The following is a 24,741-nucleotide window of genomic DNA, read 5'->3' as shown; positions in this document are numbered from 1 at the left end:
TCACACACAGTATGTATGTTCTCTATCAGAGTGCATCAGTTTCACAGTCTCAGGCAGCAGAACTGGTGCAGAAACATTTTCAATCCAACAATCAGAGCAGAACAGACAGACTTTGTTTCCTTGTCACCCCCAACTCAGTCCCACTGACAGGAAGATGCATAAATCCCAGTCCAATTTCCCAGCCCCTATCTGGGACACACTGATTATTATAAGGATCTGTAGAAATTGGTACAAACTGAGTCTGAGGGACTGGATCGGGCTCCCTGTTTCCAGTGAAGGACACTGGGTTCTGATTGAAGACTAAACGGGAGTGTTTTCCTTCTGGGAATGCTGTGAACAGGGATGGATTCCCGCCCGGGACAGTTAGAAAGCGCTAGGAGGATGTGTTCTTTTCCCCTTTGGGGACTTTTCCAATTTGAAATGAAATCGGTGGGAAGCTGAGAATTTGGGCTTTTCCGCCCTCACTCCGTGGAGGCTCCGGATTGGTCAGTTCAGCAGATTTCTGATTGATCATATGGACAAGATGCTGAGAGGTAGCAACAAAGTGACCAATCAGCAATGTGGGCCCTCCATTCCTCCCGGAGCTAGAAGAGAAGCGAAAGGGAGTGGATTTCAGCATTCTTTGTGAAAGGCTTTGGGAGATTGGGGAAATGTCTGGAAGAGGAAAGAGCAGCGGGAAAGTTCGGGCCAAGGCCAAGTCTCGCTCCTCCCGGGCTGGACTGCAGTTCCCGGTGGGCCGTGTTCACAGGCTCCTGAGAAAGGGCAACTATGCTGAGCGTGTGGGTGCCGGAGCCCCGGTCTATCTGGCTGCTGTGCTCGAGTATCTGACCGCTGAAATCCTGGAGCTGGCCGGGAACGCGGCCCGGGACAACAAGAAGACCCGCATCATCCCCAGACACCTGCAGCTGGCCGTCCGCAACGACGAGGAGCTCAACAAGCTGCTGGGAGGGGTGACCATCGCTCAGGGCGGGGTGCTGCCTAATATCCAGGCCGTGCTGCTGCCCAAGAAAACCTCCGCCGTCTCCAGCAAGAGCAAGTGAAGCGGCCATTCTTTCATCTGATAACCCAAAGGCTCTTTTCAGAGCCACTCACTTTATCTGGAAAAGGGCGGCCTGGTGTCTATCGGTCAGATTCTGCACTGCTATTCACAGTCCAGCTGTTTCCCGCTTTGTTCTATCAATCCCTACTATTGACACATAGAATATTTTAATACAAGTTTCTGCTGTTTATTGGGGGAACCGTCCCAGTGAACTGAAATGATCCGATTTCCAATATAATTGTTGAAAGTGTGACAGTCTGTGAGGACAGTCATCTGCAGCCCATCAGTTTTCAAAGCCAGTCATTGTATCTGGAAAAGTGTTAATTATTGTCTGTCCGAATCTACAAGTGTTTCTGTAATGGTGATATCGGTGTGAGGGGGTTACTGTTTGAGACATGGTTCATATTCTGACCCTGACTGACACAATTCTCAATCCTCACTCCAAACATGTGCGGAGAAAGTGGATTTGCGGAATTATTCCTCGGAAACTGAAATGATGGTAGGTTTAATAAAACCACTTTAAAATTAAATTGCGGTAGAATTGTTAACGGGATGGTTTTGACTGTAACCATCAAAGGATTGGAGAGAGTTCAATGTAACGGAGAGTTAATTGTAAGATGGAGAGGTTTCAGAGTCCTGGGAAGATTCTGTGCCGGGAATTGAAAGACTAGATTGGTTAACAGGAGATGGCAGCTCTTTCATGTGTCGAGTTGGTGGCTCTGAAAAGAGCCGTTGTTGTTCTTGGTGCTGAAGCCGGGGTTTTAGGCGCGTTCCCCGCGGATGCGGCGGGCCAGCTGGATGTCTTTGGGCATGATGGTGACTCGCTTGGCGTGGATGGCGCACAGGTTGGTGTCCTCAAAGAGCCCCACCAGGTAAGCCTCGCTGGCCTCCTGCAGGGCCATGACGGCCGAGCTCTGGAAGCGCAGGTCTGTCTTGAAGTCCTGAGCGATCTCTCGCACCAGGCGCTGGAAGGGCAGTTTGCGGATCAGCAGCTCGGTGGATTTCTGGTAGCGGCGGATCTCCCTCAGAGCCACAGTGCCGGGTCTGTAGCGATGAGGCTTCTTCACTCCGCCCGTGGCTGGAGCGCTCTTCCGGGCCGCTTTGGTAGCCAGCTGTTTGCGAGGAGCTTTCCCTCCGGTCGATTTGCGCGCTGTCTGCTTGGTCCTGGCCATTTTCTGAGCGGATTCAGCACAATCTGAGACACACAGACTGTTAATCCAGAGTCTGCGCTGCAGCCGCCTTTTTAAACTCTGTGAGGAACCGCCCCCCCAGCGGGAATTGGCCCAGGAAGTTTCAATCAAACTCTGAGCAGGGAATGAATGTCTGGAACTCAGGTTCTGATCGCCTCACTTGTTTTCTTCACCGCCCCTTCCAGAAATTACTCCATTTTCTGTGCAGGAAATAACCGTTTGTATAAAATAAGACTTCATTCCGTCCTTAATTACCAGAAACATTGAAGATTTGAAATCCATCTCCCTCCACTTGGTGTTTTAGACCCTTTCCCCGCTCTCTGGGCTGTTCATTCCCAGAATCTCCCGCTGTTCCACTCGATCCCTGTCCCTTCCCTCTCCAGCCCATTCAGATTTCTCCTCCGCCTGTGGCTTGTGCCGCTTTCAGGGGAAAGGATGAGAAATCTGTGTCTTCTCTGTGTCCCCCTGAAGCCGGTGTGAAAGGGATTGAGTCTGTTGTTTGTTACAGAGAGTGAATTCATATTTGTCCCGTTTGACATTCCTGAATAGAGCCGTTTGCCGCGGACAAATGTTCACAAATGAAACCTTTTTGTAAAATAATCTCACAGCAGAATATTAATAGAGATGTTATTCTTGTTGAGAAGTTAAGAATTTGTCTCCATTCCCTTTCCCGCGCTGAAATTGGCGCCATTTCCCCCCATTCAAAATTCCTGCCGGTTGACAGTCGAAGCCAATGATTGGCTCAATGTTCACATTCGATGCTGTGCGATTGGTTCAGATGCGGGGAGGATGGCCAATCAGAAGCAGGCTGGGGGTTGGAGCGGCTCAAACTGCGGGAATTGCGGGTTTTGTGAATGACTGAGCGGAAACTCAGCAGTTTCCCAAAGCCTGTCAGCTTCAGTGCAGGAAACAACCGTCTGGGGGGCAAATAGCATCACAACTGGCACTGGTTCCAGTGAACGATTCACCGGCTGCTGCTCCTAAACTCCCGCTATTCCAGAGAAAGCTTTTAGAAACTCTATCCAAACACTGAGTGATTAGACAGGGAGTGAGGTGGCCTTTCACTCAGGGCACATGTCAACTGGGGGCTGCTGAGACAATCCACTGAAACATTTCAACAACAATCCTGCTCCAAATGAAATGTTCAATTGGGTGATTTCCCGGCACCGGAACCCAAACAAAGCAAAGCTGCATCTCAAACACTGAGCAGCCTGTCCCAGCTCCCCGCCGTCCCCAGGTCACTGCTCTCTCTGTGAGGCGGTGAGTGGCTCTGAAAAGAGCCTTTGTTGTGTGTTGGCTGGAAAAGGGTCGAGTTGTTCAGCCGCCGAATCCATAGAGAGTGCGGCCCTGGCGTTTCAGAGCGTACACCACATCCATGGCAGTGACCGTCTTGCGCTTGGCGTGTTCAGTGTAGGTGACCGCATCCCTGATCACATTCTCCAGGAAAACCTTCAGCACCCCGCGAGTCTCCTCATAGATCAAGCCCGAGATCCGCTTGACCCCGCCACGGCGAGCCAGGCGGCGGATTGCTGGTTTGGTGATGCCCTGGATATTATCACGGAGCACTTTGCGGTGCCGCTTGGCTCCGCCTTTCCCCAGTCCTTTGCCTCCTTTCCCTCTGCCAGACATGATGGATTCTTCACTCCGATCACTGCCCAATCTGAGAGAGAGGAACTCTTTCAGGCTCCTTTTATACAGGCCGCCCCGACCTGACTGAGAAAGGCGGAGTGAGAGCAGAGAGGGGGGAGGAGACAGAGTGAAGATTCAACCCAGAGCGGGAGGGAGGAGACAGCCGGCCTGACACACACACACACACACACACACACACAGAACGGCCCCTGATCTTTCAGCCCCACCTCCAGTTTCTGCAACCGCCAATTTCAACCCGTTTATTAAGAATGGAAACGAAAGCCAGCTCCCCACACAAACCCTTCCAGAGCCGCCCTTCACACTCAAGAGTTTCCACAAACCCGGAGCTTTGAAATCTGGAATCGAAACAGAAAATGCTGCAAATAATCCGGCAGCTTTTGTGAAGAGAGAGAGAGACAGAGTTAAGGTTTCGGGTGGTGACTTTGTCCTTTTGTGTTTTTAAACCTGCTCCTGTTATAATTCCCAGTCAGTAATATTCCCACCGAAACACAGTCTATTCTATAGCAAGAATCTCCCTCAGTAACATCCTCCCCCACATCCGCTTCCAGCTGTTTCCAAACACTTTATTGAAGCTGTTTGGTGGAAATCTCCCTGTGTTAAAGTGAAGGGAGTCAGGATGGCCGAGCGGTCTAAGGCGCTGCGTTCAGGTCGCAGTCTCCTCTGGAGGCGTGGGTTCGAATCCCACTCCTGACACTGACTTTTGGGCTGAGAACTGCCGTCTCCCAGCGCCAGGAACCTGGGTTCGATTCCCGGCTGAGGTCACTGGCTGGGTGGAGTTTCCACATTCTCCCTGGGCTCCCTCCGGGTGCTCCGGTTTCCCCCCGGTGTGTGTGAGGTTGATTGGCCCATGCTAAATTGTCCCGGAGTGTCAGGGGGGAAGTAGGGTCAATAAATAGGGGAATGGGGGATCCGGATTGTGGGTCAGTGCAGACTCGATGGGCCGATTGGCCTCCCTGCAGGGATTGGATTAAAAATGAGTGGGGAATGCGGTGTTTCGCCGCCAGTGTTCCTGTCTCACACTGAATCTACCAGACAGCTTTATTCTGAGAGAAAGTGGCGATTGAACAAATGTGAAATTCTCAATGAAATTCAGCATCTGCAGTTGTTTTGCTTTAGTCTGAATTTGAAATGATCTCTATTGAGAATGAGCCGGGCCCCGCGGGACAGGAATCATTTTCTTGCGGGATCAGCTCTTTCCTGAGAGATGTGGGTGGCTCTGAGAAGAGCCTTTGGGGGGTTTCAGAGGTTTCCAATTTGCTCTCGGGTTGTTTCACTTCTTTCCTGAGGCTTTCTTCGCTTTTGCTGCTTTCCCTTTGGGATTGGCCTTCGCTTTAGTCACTTTTTTGACCGACTTTCCGCCCGTGACCTTCTTCACAGGAGACTTTTTCTTCAGGGCTGCTTTCTTCAGCGCCTTTTTTGGAGTTGCCGCCTTCTTGCTGCTTGTTTTCTTCACTGGAGTTTTCTTCACTGGAGTTTTCTTCACTGGAGTTTTCTTCACTAGAGTTTTCTTCACTGGAGTTTTCTTGGCTGCGGGTTTCTTGGTGGCGGCTTTCTTTCTTGTCACCTTCTTGGCCGCTGTTTTCTTCACTAAAGATTTCTTGCCTGTGGCTTTCTTCACCTTCTTTCCCATTTTGCCCGGCCTTTCCCTCTTAGCCAGTTTGAAGGAGCCGGAGGCGCCCTGTCCCTTTGTCTGCACCAGAGAGCCTTTCTCCACCTTCCTCTTGATAGTTAACCTGATCTGGGAGCCGCGCTTCCCCACATCCACTCCGCTGCCGGCCAAAGCTTTCTTGATGGCGGCCAGGGACATCCCCTTGCGATCGCTGCAAGCCGCCACCACCTTGAGGATCTGCTCGCCTAACTTGGGAGCGGCAGATCGGGGAGCCGCCTTCTTCTTCCTGGGAGACTTCACCTGAGCGGGAGCGGCTGGAGGAGCCGTTTGGGCGGCTGCAGTTTCAGTCATATCCGAGAGTGGCTGGAAAATCTGGGCCAGGAGAGTCAGAACTGGATCCGGAATGAAACCAGTGGTGGCGGCACAGAGCAACTTAAAGGCAGAGAGCGGACGGAGCAGAGACAAGCTGCTGTCAGCTCCCGGCTCCTCCAGCCTCTCTGTGTTTCTCTCTCCTCACAAACTCTCCCATTCCAATCAAATTCCGCCTCTCCACACATCCAGCTCACACCCTTCATGTCTCTGACACTCCAATGTTTGCTGTTGAAAAGGTTTCACTCGAACTGAGGACTCCGTTTTCCACTGAAACCCGTTTTCCTGCTGCACTGATCCCGCTCTCACACGCGATAGCTGACATGTTCTCTACTTTTCCACTCAAATCTTCCATTTAGCGAAACAATTGCCTTGAAATCTCCCTCTGGGGCTCAGCAGGGGGATTAGGGGGAATCTTTGATTGAAAAATCGTTTTATTTTCCACAAGAGAGACTCGGAGATCTCATGATCAGAACAGACACACAAACACAGTTGGATTAGTCTGACCCGCCCGCTCCTTTCATACACTCTCTCTTCCACAATATTCACATCGACACATTCACAGGACAAAACTTTCACCCAATGGAAGGTCCCAGGACGGAATTTCTCCTCCTTCCGGCCTTTGCTCCGGATTCCAGGGGGTTAGTTAGAGTTTTTCACCTCAGTAACTGTTAAACACTCTGAGGGCCGCTCCCCGCAGATTGTCTTTCAATTCATTCATGGAATGTGGGTGTCTCTGTCTGGGTCAGCATTTATTACCCATCCCTAATTACCCTTGGGAAGGTGGGGGTGAGCTGCCTTCTGGAACCGCTGCAGTCCATGTGGTGAAGAACCACATCTGTTAACCAGATTCCGCGGCAAGAACCAATTCTATTTTTATTTTCAGTTATTATAGTGATTACAGGCATCACTGTGTTTGTTTAGGGTGAAAATACAAATTATGTGCTCTGGGAGTCTCTAGATTTCCTGTTTTATTTGTTTCTCCGGCACTGACAGGTAACAGTAAATCACAACCTCACCAACCAGTGACAGCCAGTTAAATAACCATCCCACACTCGCTGATAATGGAGTTTCTGACAGTGACAGTTTCTGACCATCCTCCGATTGGACCTGGAGGGATCCAGATTCACTGTCAGAGCTGGACTTTCTTACAGAGTGGGTGACAGAGCCAGGTGAGCGATGGTGATGGAGTGGTGACTGTGAGAGCATTTGACCAAGGGTCAGTTCCTGACCATCAGAGTGGTGATTTATTTAATTAGTTATCGCAGGTCCCAACAGTAGGTGGACATTCCTGAAATAAAATTCACTAAAGATTCTCATCAACAGTGTGTTTCTAATGGAAAATCCAGTTCCAATTTGCTTTCAGTTGTTTAAATGAAAGAACAGGCCCCAAAACTAAACAATGATTTCCCAGTCAGAAACAATAGTAAAACAGGTGGTTTAAACTGTCCAGAAAAACGAGATAAGACAGGTTCAGTTTCCAAACTGCGCTGTGGACACACCTCAAGCTTGATGAAATCAACAAATAAGGTAGTTTCATAATTATAATTGGTAAAAATAAGGCGCGTTTTAACAGCTGGTGCGATGGTGGTATAGTGGTGAGCATAGCTGCCTTCCAAGCAGTTGACCCGGGTTCGATTCCCAGCCATCGCTTTAACGTTTTATTTAGATTCTTATCCGCGGCCTCTTGTGTTTTAACCCAAGTGGAGAAAAACAGTATTTGCCAGGAATGAAATAAAATAGAGATTTCTCTTTTTTCATTGGTCGGGAGTAATTCTTTTTTAATGAAAAAATATTGAAACAGGAAAACCTGATTAATGAGTTCTCCCTCAGAGACAAAGATACAAAGTAAAAGTAGAGGAACACATTTCAGCTCACACACTGTGCTCTGCACTGTCCCGGTGCCTGATGAAGTTAATATGAACATCCTAAGGTGGCCACATTACCGCCGTAAGTGCGTAGCTGCGGTGGCTGAGTGGTTAAGGCGTTGGACTTGATAATCCCATGGGGGTTTCCCCGCGCTGGTTCGAGCCCTGCTCGCAGCGGTTGTGGTTATGAAGTGTTTACTTCCGCTGCTTTACGTAGCAACAGGCCTGAAAAATCGGCAACGGAGATAATTCTGTTATCATAACTAATTATAATGACTGTTTGAGCAATAGTGGTGAGCAGAACTTTCTGCCGTCCAAGCAGTTGAACCAGGTTCGATTCCTGGCTATCCGATTGAGAAAATGTATCCACGTTTCAATCAAGTTCGTAAAACAGGGCGAATTTGCCACTAACAAATTCGAGCTTTTTTTATTCGGACGTAATTCGTTTCTGATGAAAAACTATTGAAATAGGAAAACAAGTCTCTGACCTGATAAATGAGTTATCAGAGACAATCAGAGATAAAGATACAAAATAAATGTGGAGGAACAAATTTCAGCTCACACACTGCGCTCTGCACAATCCCGGTGCCCGATGAAGTTAATATGAATGTTACTGAGATGGTTATGTTACTCAGGTAAATGTACAACTGAGACGTATAAGATGTTGAATGGGATGGATAGGATAGAGGTGGAGAGGCTCTTCCCGCTCAGAAAGGACAGTAGGACTAGAGGGCACAGCCTCAGGATAAAGGGGGGGGGGGGGGAGGGTGCGGTTTAGAACGGAGTTGAGGAGGAACTTCTTCACTCAAAGGGTGGTGAATCTCTGGAATTCTCTGCCCGTTGAAGTGGTGGAGGCTGCCTCGCTCAATATTTTTAAGACGCGGGTTGATGGGCTTTTGATAGGCAAGGGGATTAAGGGTTATGGGGAGAGGGCGGGAATGTGGAACTGAGCCACGACAGATCAGCCATGATCTTATTGAATGGCGGGGCAGGCTCGAGGGGCGAGATGGCCTACTCCTGCTCCTATTTCTTATGTTCTTATGTTCAATGGCAAGTGGTTAAGGCGTTAGACTTGAAATCCAATTTCCATCATATCTGTGCAGGTTTGAATCCTGATGATGAAGTGTTTGTTACGGTTGCTTTAGGCAGCCACAGAGCCAAAGAAAAGTGCTAATTTTTTGCTATGAAGTATTTGGATCACCATATTCCTTTCTCAGCTGCATGGCCCCGAGCCGGGTGCAGGAAGGTCAGCTTGGAAATGACACCTGGGTGTCCTCGGGCTGGCACAGACAAGACAGGCCGAATGGCTTCCTTCTGTGCTGTTCCCTTCTCTGGTCCTTTCTGTGGTTCCATGAGGAAAATCAGAGGGTGCGCAGAATGGAAACAAACAGGCATCAGGTGCACCAGGACAAAACAAGGTCTCAGGTCAGAGTAAGATTCTTATGGAATGACAGACGCAACATAACAAATACATTTCATCAGAATACAATAAATGAGAATTTCAAAATGCTGCTTAGATGATGTGGCATCGTGTTCATTCAAACACATTGCTGCAAGCTGGTCATTATTGGGCGTTAGAACTCCTGGTTATCACAGATTGTAAGAAGTGACATGCGATAGCTAATTAAATGCGACTCCTAAAATAAAATTCACCAAAGATTCTCATCATCACCGTGTTTCTAATGGAAAATCCAGCTTCAATTTACTTTCAGTTGTTTAAATGAAAGAACAGTCCTCAAAACTAAACAATGATTTCCCAGTCAGAAACAATAATAAAACAGGTGGTTTAAACTGTCCAGAAAAAAACAGACAAAACAGGTTCAGTTTACAAACTGTGCTGTGGATATATCTGGTGTGTGATGAAATCAGCAACTAATCTGCTTCCATAATTATAACTGATTGAAATAGCTACTGTTTGAGGGGTGTGCGCGATGGTGCTATAGTGGTGAGCATAGCTGCCTTCTAAGCAGTTGACCCGGGTTCGATTCCCGGCCATCGCATAGATAATTTATGTAGATTCTTATCCGCGGCCTCTCGTGCTTTAAACCAACTGGACAAAAACAGAAGGAACGCAACATTTGACAATTAAGAAATGAAATCGAGGTGTTATTATTTATTGTTCGGACGTAATTCGTTTCTAATGAAGAAATATTGAATCAGGAAAACAAGTCTCTGACCTGATAAATGAGTTCTCCGCCAGATACAAAGTAAAAGTAGAGAAACACATTTCAGCTCACACACTGTGCTCTGCACAATCCCGGTGCCTGATGAAGTTAATATCAACATTACTCAGGCTACGAAAGTGCAGCTGTGATGGCCGAGCGGTTAAGGTGTTGGACTTGAAATCCAATGGGGTTTCCCCACGCAGGTTCGAGCCCTTCCCGCAGTGGTTATGATCAGGAAGTGTTTACTTCCGATATTTCAGGCAGTCAAAAAAAAAACCTCATCTTTCGGTAGGAAGTATTTCGATTTCGAACACGATCAATCTTTCAGCTGCATGGGTGCAGGAAGGTGTGCTTGGAAACACATGTGTGTCCGGGGGCTAGCATGGACAGGTTAGGCCGAATGGGCTCTGAGTCAGAAAGGTTGACCATATGGAAACTTGCCCATGCCGCCCTGTTTTTTTTAAACCACTAAGCTAATCCCAATTGCCCACATTTGGCCCATATCCCTCTAAACCCATCTTACCCATGTAACTGTCGAAATACATTTTAAAAGACAAAATTGTACCCGCCTCTACTACCACATCTGGCAGCTTGTTCCAGGCACTCACCACTCTGTGAAAGAAAATGCCCTTCTGAACATTTTTCTATCTCTCCCCTCTCACCTTAAACCTGTGCCCTCTACCTTTAGACTCCCCTACCTTTGGGAAAATATATTGACTATCTAGCTGATCTGCGCTCCTCATTATTTTATAGATCTCTATAAGACCAAATCTCAGCCCCCTACCTCCAGAGAAAAAAAAGTCTATCCAGCCTCTCCCTATAACTCAAACCATCAAGTCCTGCTGGTATCCTGGTAAATCTTTTCTGCTCGCTTTCTACTTTAATAATAGCCTTTCTGTAATAGAGTGAACAGAATTGTACACAGTATTCCAAGTGTGGCCTTACCAATGTTTTTCATGACTTCAACAAGACGTCCCAACTCCTGTATTCAATGTTTTCACCGATGAAACCAAGCATGCCGAATGCCTTCTTCACCACTCTGTCGACCTGGGACTCCACTTTCAAGGAGCTATGAACCTGTACCCCCAGATCTCTTTGTTCTGTAACTCTCCCCAACGCCCTACCATTAACTGAGTAAGTCCTGCCCTGGTTCAATCTACCAAAATGCATCACCTCACATTTATCTAAATAAAAGTCCATCTGTCATTCGTCAGCCCACTGGCCCAATTGATCAAGATCCCATTGCAATTGGCGATAACTTTCTTCACTGTCCACTATGCCACGAATCTTGGTGTCATCTGCAAACTCACTAACCATGACTCTTATATTCTCATCCAAATCATTAATACAAGTGACAAATAACAGCGGACCAGCACTGATCCCTGAGGCTGGTAACAGGATTCCAGTTTCAAAAACAATCCTCTACACCCATCCCCTGGCTTCTGTCAAGAAGCCAATTTTGCATCCATTAAGATGCCTCACCCTGGGTCCCATGAGATTTAATCTTTATGCAACAACCTACCTTGTGGTATCTTGTCCGAGTATTGCATGGTGCCTTTTGTTTCCAAAATGTATCAGTTAAGGGGACTAGCAGGATAAATATGTGGGGTTACTGAGACAGGTTCTGGGTGGGATGGCATCTTAGAGAGTTGGTTCAGACTCAATGAGCCAAATGGCCTCCATCTGCACTGGAGGGATTCTATTGCAGTAAAGGCTGAAAAAGACAAATTTTGGATTCTTAGGGAATCGAGGGAGTGGGGAGTAAACTGGAGTTCAACCCAAGATTGGAAACTCTATAAGAAGCGAGTATGCCCACATCTCAATACTGCACCAATACGTTGGAACCCATACGTTCAAAGAGATATTCAGCTCATAGAGAGAGTGCAAAGATATGAAACCTGGAAAATGAAAGGCATGAGGGGAATAGCTTATGAGGGATTAAGGATTCTTGAATTGCAATCTGTAGAGAAGGCTGATTTATGGTTTAGTTCAATATTATCAAATTGATACATGGCCTTATTGCCTAAGCTTCAAAAGCTTTATTCACAGCTATTGTACTTTGGGTGGGTGTCAGTACAAAGTACAGAAATCTTGTTCATGTGATGATCTTGACAATTTGTTCCCCCCACATAGAATTGTTGATATTTCAAATGTTTTACCTGATTTTGATGCTGAAAATGTAGTGACCTTTAGAAAACTTGTCAGAAATATAGTGTGATTTATATCTTTGTATTGTCTGATGTTGTTGCTGTTCTGTGTTTTGTTGTTCTGTTGTGTTAATGCTGTGCCTCTGTGCTTTGCACTGTATAAAGATACATAAATCATAATTGTATTAATCATACAATCCCTACAGTGCAGAAAGAGGCCATTTGGCCCACCAAACCCTATTCCCATAACCCCACATATTTACCCTGCAAATCCCCTGACACTCAGAGTCAATTTAGCATGGCCAATAAATCTAATCTCCACAGACAAGGGGAGAATGTGCAAACTCCACACAGATAGTGACCTGAGGCTGCAATTGAACCCGGGTCCCTGACACTGAAGGAGCAGTGCTAACCACTGTGTCACCCTTGAATGGGGGAACATTATCGATGAGCCACGTGGTCAATGTCTGCTCTTACTTACTGTGTTCTTGTGACTGGAGGAGACGGATCCATGGATACTGAGGGAAATATGGGTGGAAATTGCAGAGGCTTTGGCCAAAACTTCCCGATCCGAGCTCATGATGCCAGAGAACCGGAGAATTGCAAATGGTAGACACTCTTCTTCAGAAAAGGCTGTGAGGAGAAGCCAATTAAAGTCCAATAAATTTAACTTCAGCAATGTGGAATATTCTCCAAACAATAACTGCAGATAAAATTAACTCTCGCTTGTGCTAATGTGCATTAATTAAGGAAACCACTCATGTAATTCATAAAGGTGAATTATGTTGAATGAATTTGCTCGAGATTTAGGTAACAGAAAAGGTTGATGTGGTTAATGTGGTTAATGTGAACATGAACTGTCAAAAAGCATTTTATAAATAAAGGGCCACACAGCAAACTTGTGGGAACATTTGGAGCTGAGAGAATAAAAGGGACAGCAGAACATGGATAGGAAGCTGACTGAGTGACAGGAAACACAGCAGTGGGAAATGTTTTTATTTGGAATGGAGCTCGGTTAAAGTGGGATTCCAGGAGGGTTCGTGTTCGGAATCCTGCTCTTCCTGATCCATATTAGAGACATCGGCAATGCTGTACAGAGCACACACTCAAACTGTGGGAATTACACAATACATGGCAGCATTGTGAACTGTGAGGGGGGAGTGCTGAAACTCACAGTTTCTGAGACAGCTTGTGGATTGGTCAAACAAGACCAATTTAAAGTAGAGAAGTGTGAAATGATTGATTTCAGTGGGAAGAAAAGGGAGAGACAATATGAAAGAAATGGTACAATTGTAAAGGCATGCGGGAACAAGGGACCTGTGGATAAATGTGACACTAATAATTGCTGTTTAGGTGGCAGGTTGAGAGTGTGGTTACTAAGGTATTTGGGATTGTGAGCTTTATACGTAGGGACAGAGCTTACAAGAGCAAACAAGTTATGGGAAACCTGTATAAAACCCTGGTTTGGCCTCAGTTGGAGTATTGCACTCTGATCTGGACAGCAGTGTTTAGAAAGGGTGTGAAGGCATTAGAGAGGGTGCAATAAATCTCTGGGCACGGGTCCAGGGATGGGGAAGTTCAGTTACATCGGTAGATTGGAGAATTTGGGTCTTTGGTGAAGAGAAGGTTGAGAGGAGATTTGATCGAGGTGTTCAGGATTGTGGAGGGAATTGGAAGGAGCTGATAGGGAGAAGCTGTCATGTCCCAATCTTCCTCTGTCAGGAAGTGTTCCCCAAACTGAATGAACAGGACATCGTTCCCGGTTACACTTCTCCAGCAATGCTAAATATTCCCAGTATTTGTTTCAATGTGAAACATTTAAGATAATTATACAAACACAATATATTGTTTAGAGTAAAGAAGAAACATTAAAAGTGAAAATTCATGTTGATGTCCCTCTGCGGGGCTTTTAGTCTTTCCAGTGTGGGCCAGTGGTCTGATTAATCCGATGGTGCTTTTCCCAGTCGCCTGTGTAACGTGGCTCGAATCCCAGCCTTCAGTTTTTGAACTGCACAGCGGAGCGTTTAAGGAAGTGTTGGGGCTGAATGGCCTCATCTGTGCTTTAATCCTCCTGCTGTCTGGTGAGCTGATCTGACATCCACCCCAGAGTGGAGTCGCTGCACAGATCGCCTTAAAAATGGTCTCTAAGCTGAGGGAGTGACTGTGAATCTCGTCACCACTTCCATCCTGACTAATTTCCTCCACTTCAAACCGTCCATCAATGTCAGAAGGAGTCAGAACCAGAGTAGGAGACTCCACCAATGATTCAGTCCCATCTTCCACCATTTGAACATCCTGCCTTGCCTCACACCTTCTCTGTTCTCCAGCAGCGGGGATGTTCCAGGGTCTTGGTTACTCGGAATGCCCTGTTCCAGGATTTCCTCGCTCGAAAGCTGATGACTGTTGATGTCTGTCAGCAAGTTGTTGGGAATTGGCTCCTCTTCATCTCCAACCTCAGACCAATCAGGAACTTCCATCTTCCAAGCTTCTAGGGGCTGGTTGAGCTGAAACAACAAGAATTGAGGATTTTGCAGTGTTGTTACATTCCAGCAGATTTCATTAAACACCAACTTTTTCACTTCATTAACAACTGGAGGAATAGCAATGGAATGTATTGGCCCATTTATCCTCACATCGGAGTTGGGACATCATGTTGAAGTCATGTTAAGGCCCCACTAGGAATACTGTGTACAGTTCTGGTCACCCTATTATAGACAGAATATTATTAAACTAGAAAGAGTGCAGAAAAGATTTACTCGGATACTACTGTGACTTGATGGTTTAAGCTATAAGGAGAAACTGAATAGACTGGGATTTTTTTCCCTGGAGTGTAGGAGGCTTAGGGGTAATCTTATAGAGGTCTATAAACGAATGAGGCCCATAGATGAGATAGATAGTCAACATCTTTTCCCAATTTCAGGGAGTCTGAAAGTGGAAGGTGTAGGTTTAAGGTAAGAGGAGAGAAACACAAAAGGGTCCAGAGGAGGTGAGTGTTTGGAACGAGCTGTCTGAGGTAGCAGTAGAGGCGGTTACAATATTGTCTTTTCAAAGCATTTAGATAGTTACATTGGGTAAGATTGGTATAAGGGGTATTGGGAAAAACTGAGAATATGGAATTGAGATAAAGGATCAGCCATGATCACACTGAATGATGGAACAAGCACGATGGGCTGAGTGGCCTCCTCCTCTTCCGAGTTTCTATGTTTTCAGGTTCTGATGAAAGGTCACAGACCTGAAACACTAACTCTGTGCAGCATCTGTTTGCAGAGAGAAACAATCTGCTCAGCTTTCTTTTCTGTTTCATTTCTGATTTCCAGTGTCTGAACTGAATCCAGCCAGAGTCAGCACCTTCAGGAGAGAGAGAGAGGAACCAGTGAGTGTGGAACTGAACCCAGCCAGAGTCAGCACCTTCAGGAGAGAGAGAGAGGAACCAGTGAGTGTGGAACTGAACCCAGCCAGAGTCAGCACCTTCAGGAGAGAGAGAGAGAGGAACCAGTGAGTGTGGAACTGAACCCAGCCAGAGTCAGCACCTTCAGGAGAGAGAGAGAGGAACCAGTGAGTGTGGAGCTGAACCCAGCCAGAGTCAGCACCTTCAGGAGAGAGAGGTAACTAATCTAAACCCAGTGTCTAAAAACAGAGGTAGAGAGGAAAGAGGGAACCAATGAGCAGTGAGCCGAATGTCAGTCGTAGGGCAGTTGCTGGAGCCCGTTATCAAGTATTTGGAAAGCAGTGTTATAATCAGATAAAGTCAGCATGGATTTACAAAAGGGAAATCCTGCTCAAGAAAATTACTGGAATTGTTTGAGGATATAACTACTAGAGTTGACCAGGGGGAACCTGTGGATATGTTTGTTTTAGACTTTCAGAAGGCTTTTGACAAGATCTCACACAATGTTTTAAAGATTAAAGTTTGATTATTTGTGTCACAAGTAGGTTTACATTAACACTGCAATGCAGTTATTGTGAAAATCCCCCAGTAGCCACACTCTGCCGCGTGTCCGGGTAGACTGAGGGAGAATTTAGTACGGCCAGTGCACTGAAGCAGCACATCTTTTCAGATTGTGGGAGGAAATCGGAGAGAAAACCCACGCAGACACGGGGGGAATGTGCAGACTCCACACAGACAGTGACCCAAGCCGGGAATCGAACCCAGGTCCCTGGTGCTGTGACACAGCAGTGATAACCAGTGTGCTGCCCTTCTACTGTGTAAAGTTAAAGTACATGGGATTGTGTGTAGCATCTTGAGATGGATAGAAAGCTGGTTAGCAGACAGGAAAGAAAGAGATGACATAAATGGGTCTTTTTCCAATTGGAAGGCAGTGATTAGTGGGGTACCACAGGGATCTGTGCTGGGACCCCAACTGTTCATATTATATATTAATGGTTTGGACACGGGAACTAAATGTTTAATCTCCAAATATGGAGATGATACAATATTGGGTGGGAGGGTGAGCTGTGAGGGGGATGCAGAGATCCTTCAGTCTGATTTGGACAGGCTGAGTGTGTGGGATTTGCATGGCAGATGCAGTGTAATGTGAATAAATATGCAGTGATCACTTCATTATCCACTTCAGTAGCAAAAATAGGAAGGCAGATTATTATTTGAATGGGTGTGAATTAAGAGAGCTGGATACTCAGCAAGATCTAGATGTTCTTGTGCATCAGTCAGTAAAATCATGTTGAAGCTGTATAAGACTTTGGTTAGGCTGCATTTGGAGTGTTGTGTATAATTCTGGGTGCCACACTTCCAGAAGGATGTTGATGCATTGGAAAGGGTGCAGAAGAGATTTTCCAGGATGTTGCCTGGTTTGGAGGATATGGACTAGAAAGAAAGATTGAACAAACTTAGATTGTTTTCTTTGGAGCATCGGAGGAGCAGGGGGGACCTGAGAGAGGTTTACAAGATTATGACAGGCTTGGATAGAGTGGATTGTCCGAGTCTTTTCCCGAGGGTCAAAGGATCAAACACTCAGGACAAAGGTGAGAGTGAGAGAGGGAAAGTTTAAAAGAGATGTAAGGGGTAAGTTTTTCAGACAGAGAGTGGGGAATGCCTGGAACGTACTGCCGGAGGAAATAGTGGAAGCAGATTCTGTAACAACGTTCAAGAGGCATCTGGATAGATCCATGAATCAGCAGGAACCCAGGGATATGGACCACATCGAGGCAAGAAAATATTAGATTAGAGAGGTGTAATAAGTCTGCAGAGGGAGAAGTTCCTTCACCAAATCCCCTTTATTTACACCTCTAACAGCAGTACACAGAGCGCTAACAGTTTATCTCCGGGGGTGTCAGAGGAACGGGCACTCCCGATTAAGTACAAGGCAAAGGTTCTCTGATTGGCCCATCAATTGGATCCTTAATCAGGGAGTTCCTGCTCCAATCGGCCAACCTCAATGGCCTGATTGAAGTCATTACAAGAGGCATCGTGTCGGCACAGACTGGGTGGGAAGAGGGTCTGTTCCTGGGCTGTACTGTTCTTTGTTCAGTCCCTGAAAGTAAGTGCAGAGATACAGCAGACAAAAAGATGGCAAATGGTATGTTGGCCTTGGGAGAGAGAGGATTTCTGTCTAGCAATAGGGATGTTTTACTGCTGTTGTATAGGGCAATGATGAGGCCACACCTGGAGTATTGTGTGTAGTATTGATGTCCTTATCTGAGGAAGGATGTCCTTGCTGCAGGGGGAGTGCAGTGAAGGTTCACCAGGTTAATTCCTGGGATGGCCAGTGTGTCGTATGAGGAAAGATGAAGTCAGTTAGGATTATGTTCACTGGAGTTTAGAAGATTGAGAGGGGGCTCATAGGAAGTTATAAAATTCTAACAGGACTGGAAAGGGTAGATTCAGGAAGAATGTTACTGATATCCTTTGTGTAAGGATAAGGGATGAATGTTTAGGACTGAGGTGAGGAGAAATTTCTTCACCAGAGAGGGGTGAATCTGTGGAAATCGCGAATGCAGAAAGAAGCTGAGGCCAAAATGTGTGATGTCATTGATTAGGGGAGGCAGTGGTGTCCCGGGCTCGTAACCCAGAGACTCTGGTAATGCTCTAGGAACCTGGGTTCAAAACCCAACAGGGCAGATGATGAAATGTGAATTCAATATGAATCTGCAATGAAAAATCTATTTGTTGCTTGTGATAAAACCCTATCTGGTTTACTATTGCCCTTTAGGGAAGGAAATCTGCTGGGCAGGAGTGTGTTTGAATTGTCAAGTCTAGAGATAACAAAAGTGTGGATGAGGGTTTCAGGTACGGGTGAGTTGAGGTATTACAAACAACGTGTGATGTTACACAGCTGGAAATCAGTGATCTTGGTGAAGGAACAGATATGTGGTCAGAAACTCATTTCCGAGTCTGATGAGGTGCCAAGAATGAGGGTTTGTTTCAACCTTGGACAGTAACCAGTGGGAGAGATGGAGTCAGTGACTGGGAACAGAATTTGTGGTGGGAACATTGGTCTTCTGAATATTTAATTGGGGGAATTCTCTGCTGAACCAGTGTTAGAAGTTGGAGAAGGAGTTTAATAATTTAATAACAGGGGATTGGTTGCGAGAGGTGGGGTTGAGCTGGGTGTTATCAGCATACATGTGAAAACTAACACTGTGCTTTCAGATAATGTCACTGAGGGGTAAGGTGTAGATGAAAAATAGGAGGGAGCCAAAGATTGATCCCAGGGCGATTTGGGTGGTAACAGATCAGGAGCGGGAAGAGAAACCATTGCAGGTGATATTCTGTATATGATCAGAAAGATAAGAATGGAACCAGGTGAGTGCAGTCTTACCCAGCTGAATGTCCACAGCTTTGACATGGTTGACTGCACCATCCTGCTCCAATACCTTCCCACTGTCAGGTCAGTGTGCACAGCAGATGAAGATGTTCATGTACCTGACATCCGGGGAGAACTGATGATGAATAAAGGGCTGGGCCTCAGTAAATGAGTGTAGAGAAGGCTGGAATTCTCAATCATCTTCATCTCGAGCAGCAGCTCCTCCATCTCAATGTGTGTGGTGAGATCAGGCCATTCTGCTCAGTCAGGAACACCCAGACTGACTGTGAGAGAGAGAGAGGCTGTAATTAGAACCAAACAATAAGGGAGATCCACTTAGAGTAACCAAGGCCCACCCCCAAAAGACAGGAAGATCACAACATCTAACCACAGCCTCTGCAAAGTGAGGTGCTGTAAAACCCGGTGTGACACTGAGCCCCACCCAAAGCACAGGAAGATCCCAGTTTCTGTGCTGATTCCACCAGGTTTGCAGCAGGAAGACTGGGGAACTGCAGCAATACATGTTTACACAGGAAGCTACCATTGGAAAGACTAAGCTGCGGATTTATAGAATCCACAGGGCAGAAGGCGATCATTCGGCCCATCGAGTCTGCACCAACCACAATCCCACCCAAGTCCTATCTCCATAATCCCATGCATTTACCCTGGCTGGTGCCCCTGGAAACGACAAGGGGCAATTTAGCCCGGCCAATCCACCCAACCCGCACATCTTTTGGCTGTGGGAGGATCCCGGAGGAAACCCACGGGGAGACCGTGCAAACTCCCCACAGTCAGTGACCCAAACCGGGAATCGAACCCGGCTCCCTGGCGCTGTGAGGCAGCGGTGAGAACCACTGTGCCACCGGGCCGCCCCATTTCCAGCCGGGCGGGACGGGATTCCCGCTCCCAAAACCCTTCCCCCATCCGGAGCCCCGCCGCGGGCTCAGGATCCGGGCCCGGGGACTGAAGCCACTGGCGGGACATTCGCTGCCGCTCCGCGCGGTGTCTGATTGGCCCAGGGGAAATCCCCGCCCACGGCCTGTGACCGGCAGCTGGGAAACCAATCGGGAATCGCCGCATCACCGTTATCCAATGGCCGCTCGGCGCAGGTTGACTGACAGCTACTCGATCCAATCCGAGAGCTCCATAGTCTGAAGGGCGAGACCATTGATAATGATGCTGCCAATTGTAACCAATCGCAGACCGCGTTGCCACACACGCCCTCAATGCGATTGACATCTTCTTTAGCCAATCGGAACGCACTGACCATTCGGAATGCGCCGCGACTGAACGACTGGCGCAGCGTCACTCCCAGCCCAGCGTCATTGCGTCATTCAATTCGATCCGGAGCTGGAACCAATGAGAAATCCAAGCGCTGGAGACGGAAAGAATCCTTAAAGCGGAACCGCACAGATAATTATAATTGTACAATTATAATTCGTTGATGGCAGTTAAAGCGGACAAAGGACTGCCGAAAGCCACAGAATGCAAATGAGAAACCCGCGGGATAGGAATTAGGAATTAAATTAAGCGGACAGGCGACAAAACTGAATGAGAGGAAAGTAAGCTGGAATCAGGGGAGTTTAGAGAGGGAATTCCAGAGCTGAGACCCAGAGAGCTGAAAGAACTATAATCGCTGCTGGAGTGAACCAAATCAGAGATGCTCACGAAGGCAGAATCAGAGGAGCTCAGATATCTCAGAGAATTGTTAGGCTGGAGATGACGAAATGCAGGAAGAGCTGAGGACATGGAGGGATTTGGAAACATGGATAAGATTAAAATTGAGACATTGCTTAACCACGAGTCAGTGTTTGTCACTGAGCACAGGGTTGATGCATTAAGGGTATTTGGAGTAAACTCTGATTGAAAGACCAGAAATCAATTAGCAGCTTCCTGGACCCAGCAGCACAATAAATCGGATCAGAAGTGAACTACATGGCCCCTCAAGCCTGCTGCTCCATTCGATGGGTTCATGCTTTCGGTTCCCAAGCCACAGAATCGTTACAATGCAGTACCAGTCCATTCGGCCCATCAGGTTTGCACTGCATTATTGAAGCTGCACGCTATCTAATCCCAGTCTCCCGCCTCATCACCCCAGAGACCCGGGTTTGGTCCTGGCCTTTGCTGACTGTGGAGATTTTGCACATTCTCCCCCAGAGTTTCCTCGAGTTGCTCTGGTTTGTTTCCATGGTTCAAAGATGTGAAGGTTAGATGGATTGGCCATGTTAAATGTTCCTTCAGTTTCCAAAGATGTGTACAATAGGCACTGAATCGGTTCAATATCGGTTCAATTCACTGAATCGGTGGCGACTAGAATAACAATGCAGATTATCAATTTGAATTATTCAACATCGTAGAATGGAGCATCCGTTGTGAATGAAAGGAAACTTTAAGCTGTGCAGCTGTGCTGTGCTTCAGGTGCTGGTTTTACAGAAATCTCCATTATTCAAAAATGTTGCCTCACCTGCTGAGCATTTCCAGCATTTTCTGTTTGTGTTTCAGGTTTGCAGCTTCCAGCTTTGTGTTGTGTTCTGTGCAAATGTTTCACTGGGAACAGATTCTGATCAGCCCTGTGACAGATGGAGTAGAATGTGTCTCCCGGCTTATCAAGCCTTTGAGATTTGACTGCAAGCTACACAGGAGAATGAGGAAGAGAGAGAGGGAGGATCATTCTGTGATGGACACATTTCCTGTATAAAGATGTGTATTTCCACAGCTCACTCAACAGAAATAGGATGTTCCAACACGAGTTACAACCAATGAAGTTCTTCTTAACAGTTTTTGACGTTTAAACTATGAGTTTGTTGAACTTACCAATAGTTTCTACATTGTCAAAAATCCATATATGGGTAAGTAAAGTAGTCTGTCTGCCTGTGGCTCTGTGGAAAGGGCGTTGGACTTTTAAATAACGACAAATTAGCCATTCAAAGGTTGTGGGTTCGAGTCCCACCAGAGTCGGATTTTTGATCAGATTCGGAGCGAACAGTTTGTTGCTTCATTGATGTGATTCAGCTTCGGCACCGACATTTCCTGCTCTGCCATCTCTCCATGCTGTTTCTGTTAACCCGGCTCCCAGGGAAACCACTGACTCGAGAATAAATCGCAAACCGCGGGGGCTTTCTTAAAGTTTGATAGAACATTCACTGTTTGTGTTAGAAATAGTAACATCTTTCTCAATTCGATATTTCACTTCTTTTGGAAGATAAAAAAGGTTAAAGAAAATGCAGCAGCAATTTATAAATCAATAAATAAATATCAGTGCCCTGCAATGTAGGGGTGTTATTCTGATGTGTCTGCTGCGCTTGTCCTTCCAGGCTGTCGTAGTCATGGGTTTGGAAGGTGCTGGAAAAGGAGCCTTGCTGAGTTGCTGCATCGTGTAGATGGTGCACACTGCTGTCATTGTGTGTCGGGAGTGGAGGGAGTGAATTTTTATGCGTGGGACGTGAATGAAGTGGGATGCTTTGTCCTGGATGGTGCTACCCTTCTATCGCTCTGTGTGTGTCCTGATCATCTCTTACTACTTTTCTGTGTGTTTTTCTCTGCCTGTTACATTCGAGCTGATGTTAAGTGTTACTGTCCAGCCAGGGTGCGCTTCCCAACACTTGGGTTTGGCTTGAAATAAAAATACAATGAATAGTTTCTTCTCTCCCGCGCAACAGGGATAGGCAGGAAGTGGTAACGTTCGGGGCAGAGTGGCGCAGCAGAAGCTGGACACATAACCCAGAGGTCGATGGATGAAAACCATCATCTGTTACCATGTTCTCATAGAAATCCTATTGTACAGAAAGAGGCCATTCGGTCCATCGAGTCTGCACCGACCACAATCCCACCCAGGCCCTACCCCGATATCCCTCCATATTTTACCCACTAATCCCTCTAACCTACTCATCTCAGGACAATTTTTAGCAAGGCCAATCAACCGAACCCGCACATCTTTGGACTGTGGGAGGAAACTCACGCAGACACGAGGAGAATGTGCATACTCCACACAAACAGTGACCCAAGCTGGGAATCAAGCCCAGGTCCCTGGAGCTGTGAAGCAGCAGTAATAACCACTGCGCTACCCCAAAACTAACAGTTACTATTTTTGTTTAGCGGTTCCCCCAGTAAACAAATTGCAACTTCTAAACAGGGCACATCAGACTCGCTGCGAGCAGGGCTCGAACCTGCGCGGGGGAAACCCCATTGGATTTCAAGTTCCAACGCCTTAACCACTCGGCCATCGACGCTATTTAGAGAGGTCTCGCTAACATCAAATAGTAACATTCGGCTGCTGCCCAAAGGCAACTCTGAGTTTTCTCGACAGTAAATTTGTTTCTTCATCTTGATTTTCATTAACGGGGAACACAGCACATTTATCCCCAGGTTCACAGTAAGTAATCTCACTAAAACAGGTTAAAGCCCAGCAGGTTTATTTGGCAGCATGAACTTTCGGAGAGTTCCCCTTTTATCAAATAAGTGTTTAGCTCAATTGGCTGGGCAGTTTATTCAGCCAGAAGCTCGGGATTAATTCCTGTAACGTCTGAGATTGTTTTTATCCTTGCTCCTCTCCTGAGGTGTGAATTATCCTGTTAAATCACCACCAGTCAGCTCTCTCTCCTTTGATGACCCACAGAAACATCTGAGATTGTGGACCTTGCTTTAACTTTGCAAGAAATGAAAACCTAACAATTCTGACACATTGTTTCAGATATAAAACTGTGCAATAATAACCTGAGCATGCGAACCGGAAGCATCCCTAAAATATCATTTCTACCATCGTTTTGAAATCTGTCATTTCGGGGACAATTAACTTTACCCCGATACAAAATCCGACCCAGAAAAGTTTCATGAGCCTGACGTGATTTGAACACGCAACCTTCTGATCTGGAGTCAGACGCGCTACCGTTGCGCCACAAGCTCACATTGCTGCCTACGTTTTACATCCGGGTTATGTTCGGCCAATTCAAAACCAGACAGGGCCCAGGGAATGGAACTGTCTCCCTCTTTACTTTCTGTGGTTAGACATGGAATGGAAGAGTAACAGCGAACCGAGATTAAGGAGTAAACAGCAACACAACATTATCCTGCGGCAGAAACATGTTGTTTGTTACGGGTGTTAAAACACAAGAGCTGGTTTGGTGAGAAGTCAAAAGAGAAAACGCTGGAAAATCTCAGCGGGTCTGGCAGCATCCGCAAGGAGAGAAAAGAGCTGACATTTCGAGTCCAGATGACCCTTTGTCAAAGTTTGGTGCCAAATTGTTCCGTGACGAGGTGGCCGAGTGGTTAAGGCGATGGACTGCTAATCCATTGTGCTCTGCACGCGTGGGTTCGAATCCCATCCTCGTCGCTGATGTATTGACTCTGAACCCCCCGACTGATGGCTTGTTTAAGTGTTTTAAGGTTCGCAGAACCGAGATGAAGTTTGAGACACACAGGCTTGAGGGGTGAATGTTCCAAAACAATTCCCAGAATTCTCATCCTCGGAGAAACTCGAATCAAGTCAGGTTACCAGCTTTGGACAGGAATTCACCACCCGGCAAAAATGTGGTGTCGGAATCTCCAAAGCAGACGCCAGTGGCAAGATTTTATCTTTCCAGAATCGGCAGGTCAGCCATGAAAATTATTAGCGGGATTGGCCATGCTAAATAGCCCCTTAGTGTCAGGGGGATTACCTGGTAAACATGTGGGGTCTCGGGGATACAGCCTGGATGGGATTGTTGCCGGTGCAGGCTTGATGGGCCGAATGTCGTCCTTTTACACTGAGGGCCCTCTCTGAAGTTCCAGGCGGCAGTTTTATTTCTCTGAGAAGATTGATACACCAGTTCCTAATTTCTTCACATTTTATCCCAAAAGCGGACTCAGATGAGATTCGGACCCACAACCTTTGACCATCTCACAAGACAATGACTTGCTGTCTAACATGCCAGTACCAACTGCCACAAAAGGTCCACAGCAGACACC

The 24,741-nt window shown here is 46.7% G+C and overlaps 4 protein-coding genes and 7 non-coding genes across 11 annotated transcripts; 6 read left to right on the top strand and 5 right to left on the bottom strand.

The window, feature by feature from the left end:
- Nucleotides 1–544: 544 nt before the first annotated feature.
- LOC145335960 (histone H2A.J) lies at nucleotides 545–1,136 on the top strand. The gene has a single exon (XM_080181693.1). It carries the CDS (start codon nucleotides 651–653, stop codon nucleotides 1,038–1,040), a length of 390 nt encoding a protein of 129 aa, XP_080037819.1. The 5' UTR covers nucleotides 545–650; the 3' UTR covers nucleotides 1,041–1,136.
- A 664-nt stretch (nucleotides 1,137–1,800) lies between these two features.
- On the bottom strand, nucleotides 1,801–2,211 carry LOC145335865 (histone H3). Its single transcript, XM_080181595.1, has one exon. It carries the CDS (start codon nucleotides 2,209–2,211, stop codon nucleotides 1,801–1,803), a length of 411 nt encoding a protein of 136 aa, XP_080037721.1.
- A 1,335-nt stretch (nucleotides 2,212–3,546) lies between these two features.
- On the bottom strand, nucleotides 3,547–3,858 carry LOC145335930 (histone H4). Its single transcript, XM_080181664.1, has one exon. It carries the CDS (start codon nucleotides 3,856–3,858, stop codon nucleotides 3,547–3,549), a length of 312 nt encoding a protein of 103 aa, XP_080037790.1.
- Nucleotides 3,859–4,489: 631 nt separating this feature from the next.
- On the top strand, nucleotides 4,490–4,572 carry trnal-cag (transfer RNA leucine (anticodon CAG)). Its single transcript has one exon. It is a non-coding gene; the product is annotated as a tRNA-Leu (tRNA).
- Nucleotides 4,573–5,149: 577 nt separating this feature from the next.
- Nucleotides 5,150–5,872, bottom strand: LOC145335907 (histone H1-like). The gene has a single exon (XM_080181641.1). The coding sequence runs from the start codon at nucleotides 5,837–5,839 to the stop codon at nucleotides 5,150–5,152; it is 690 nt and encodes a 229-aa protein (XP_080037767.1). The 5' UTR covers nucleotides 5,840–5,872.
- A 1,566-nt stretch (nucleotides 5,873–7,438) lies between these two features.
- trnag-ucc (transfer RNA glycine (anticodon UCC)) lies at nucleotides 7,439–7,510 on the top strand. The gene has a single exon. It is a non-coding gene; the product is annotated as a tRNA-Gly (tRNA).
- A 2,143-nt stretch (nucleotides 7,511–9,653) lies between these two features.
- On the top strand, nucleotides 9,654–9,725 carry trnar-ucu (transfer RNA arginine (anticodon UCU)). Its single transcript has one exon. It is a non-coding gene; the product is annotated as a tRNA-Arg (tRNA).
- Nucleotides 9,726–10,032: 307 nt separating this feature from the next.
- trnas-uga (transfer RNA serine (anticodon UGA)) lies at nucleotides 10,033–10,114 on the top strand. Its single transcript has one exon. It is a non-coding gene; the product is annotated as a tRNA-Ser (tRNA).
- Nucleotides 10,115–22,943: 12,829 nt separating this feature from the next.
- trnas-uga (transfer RNA serine (anticodon UGA)) lies at nucleotides 22,944–23,027 on the bottom strand. The gene has a single exon. It is a non-coding gene; the product is annotated as a tRNA-Ser (tRNA).
- A 601-nt stretch (nucleotides 23,028–23,628) lies between these two features.
- Nucleotides 23,629–23,700, bottom strand: trnaw-cca (transfer RNA tryptophan (anticodon CCA)). The gene has a single exon. It is a non-coding gene; the product is annotated as a tRNA-Trp (tRNA).
- Nucleotides 23,701–24,045: 345 nt separating this feature from the next.
- On the top strand, nucleotides 24,046–24,127 carry trnas-gcu (transfer RNA serine (anticodon GCU)). Its single transcript has one exon. It is a non-coding gene; the product is annotated as a tRNA-Ser (tRNA).
- Nucleotides 24,128–24,741: the final 614 nt, after the last annotated feature.

This window comes from Carcharhinus amblyrhynchos, unplaced genomic scaffold (genome assembly GCF_965287045.1).
Source record: "Carcharhinus amblyrhynchos unplaced genomic scaffold, sCarAmb.v2.hapA scaffold_42, whole genome shotgun sequence".
NCBI lineage: Eukaryota > Metazoa > Chordata > Chondrichthyes > Carcharhiniformes > Carcharhinidae > Carcharhinus > Carcharhinus amblyrhynchos.
The sequence above is the reverse complement of the archived record's forward strand: the minus strand, read 5'-3'. Positions and strand labels throughout refer to the sequence as shown.

Excerpts from the sequence above, each read along its gene's own strand:
- LOC145335960 (XM_080181693.1), top strand. The coding sequence starts at position 651 with ATGTCTGGAAGAGGAAAGAGCAGCGGGAAAGTTCGGGCCAAGGCCAAG.
- LOC145335865 (XM_080181595.1), bottom strand. The coding sequence starts at position 2,211 with ATGGCCAGGACCAAGCAGACAGCGCGCAAATCGACCGGAGGGAAAGCT.
- LOC145335930 (XM_080181664.1), bottom strand. The coding sequence starts at position 3,858 with ATGTCTGGCAGAGGGAAAGGAGGCAAAGGACTGGGGAAAGGCGGAGCC.
- LOC145335907 (XM_080181641.1), bottom strand. The coding sequence starts at position 5,839 with ATGACTGAAACTGCAGCCGCCCAAACGGCTCCTCCAGCCGCTCCCGCT.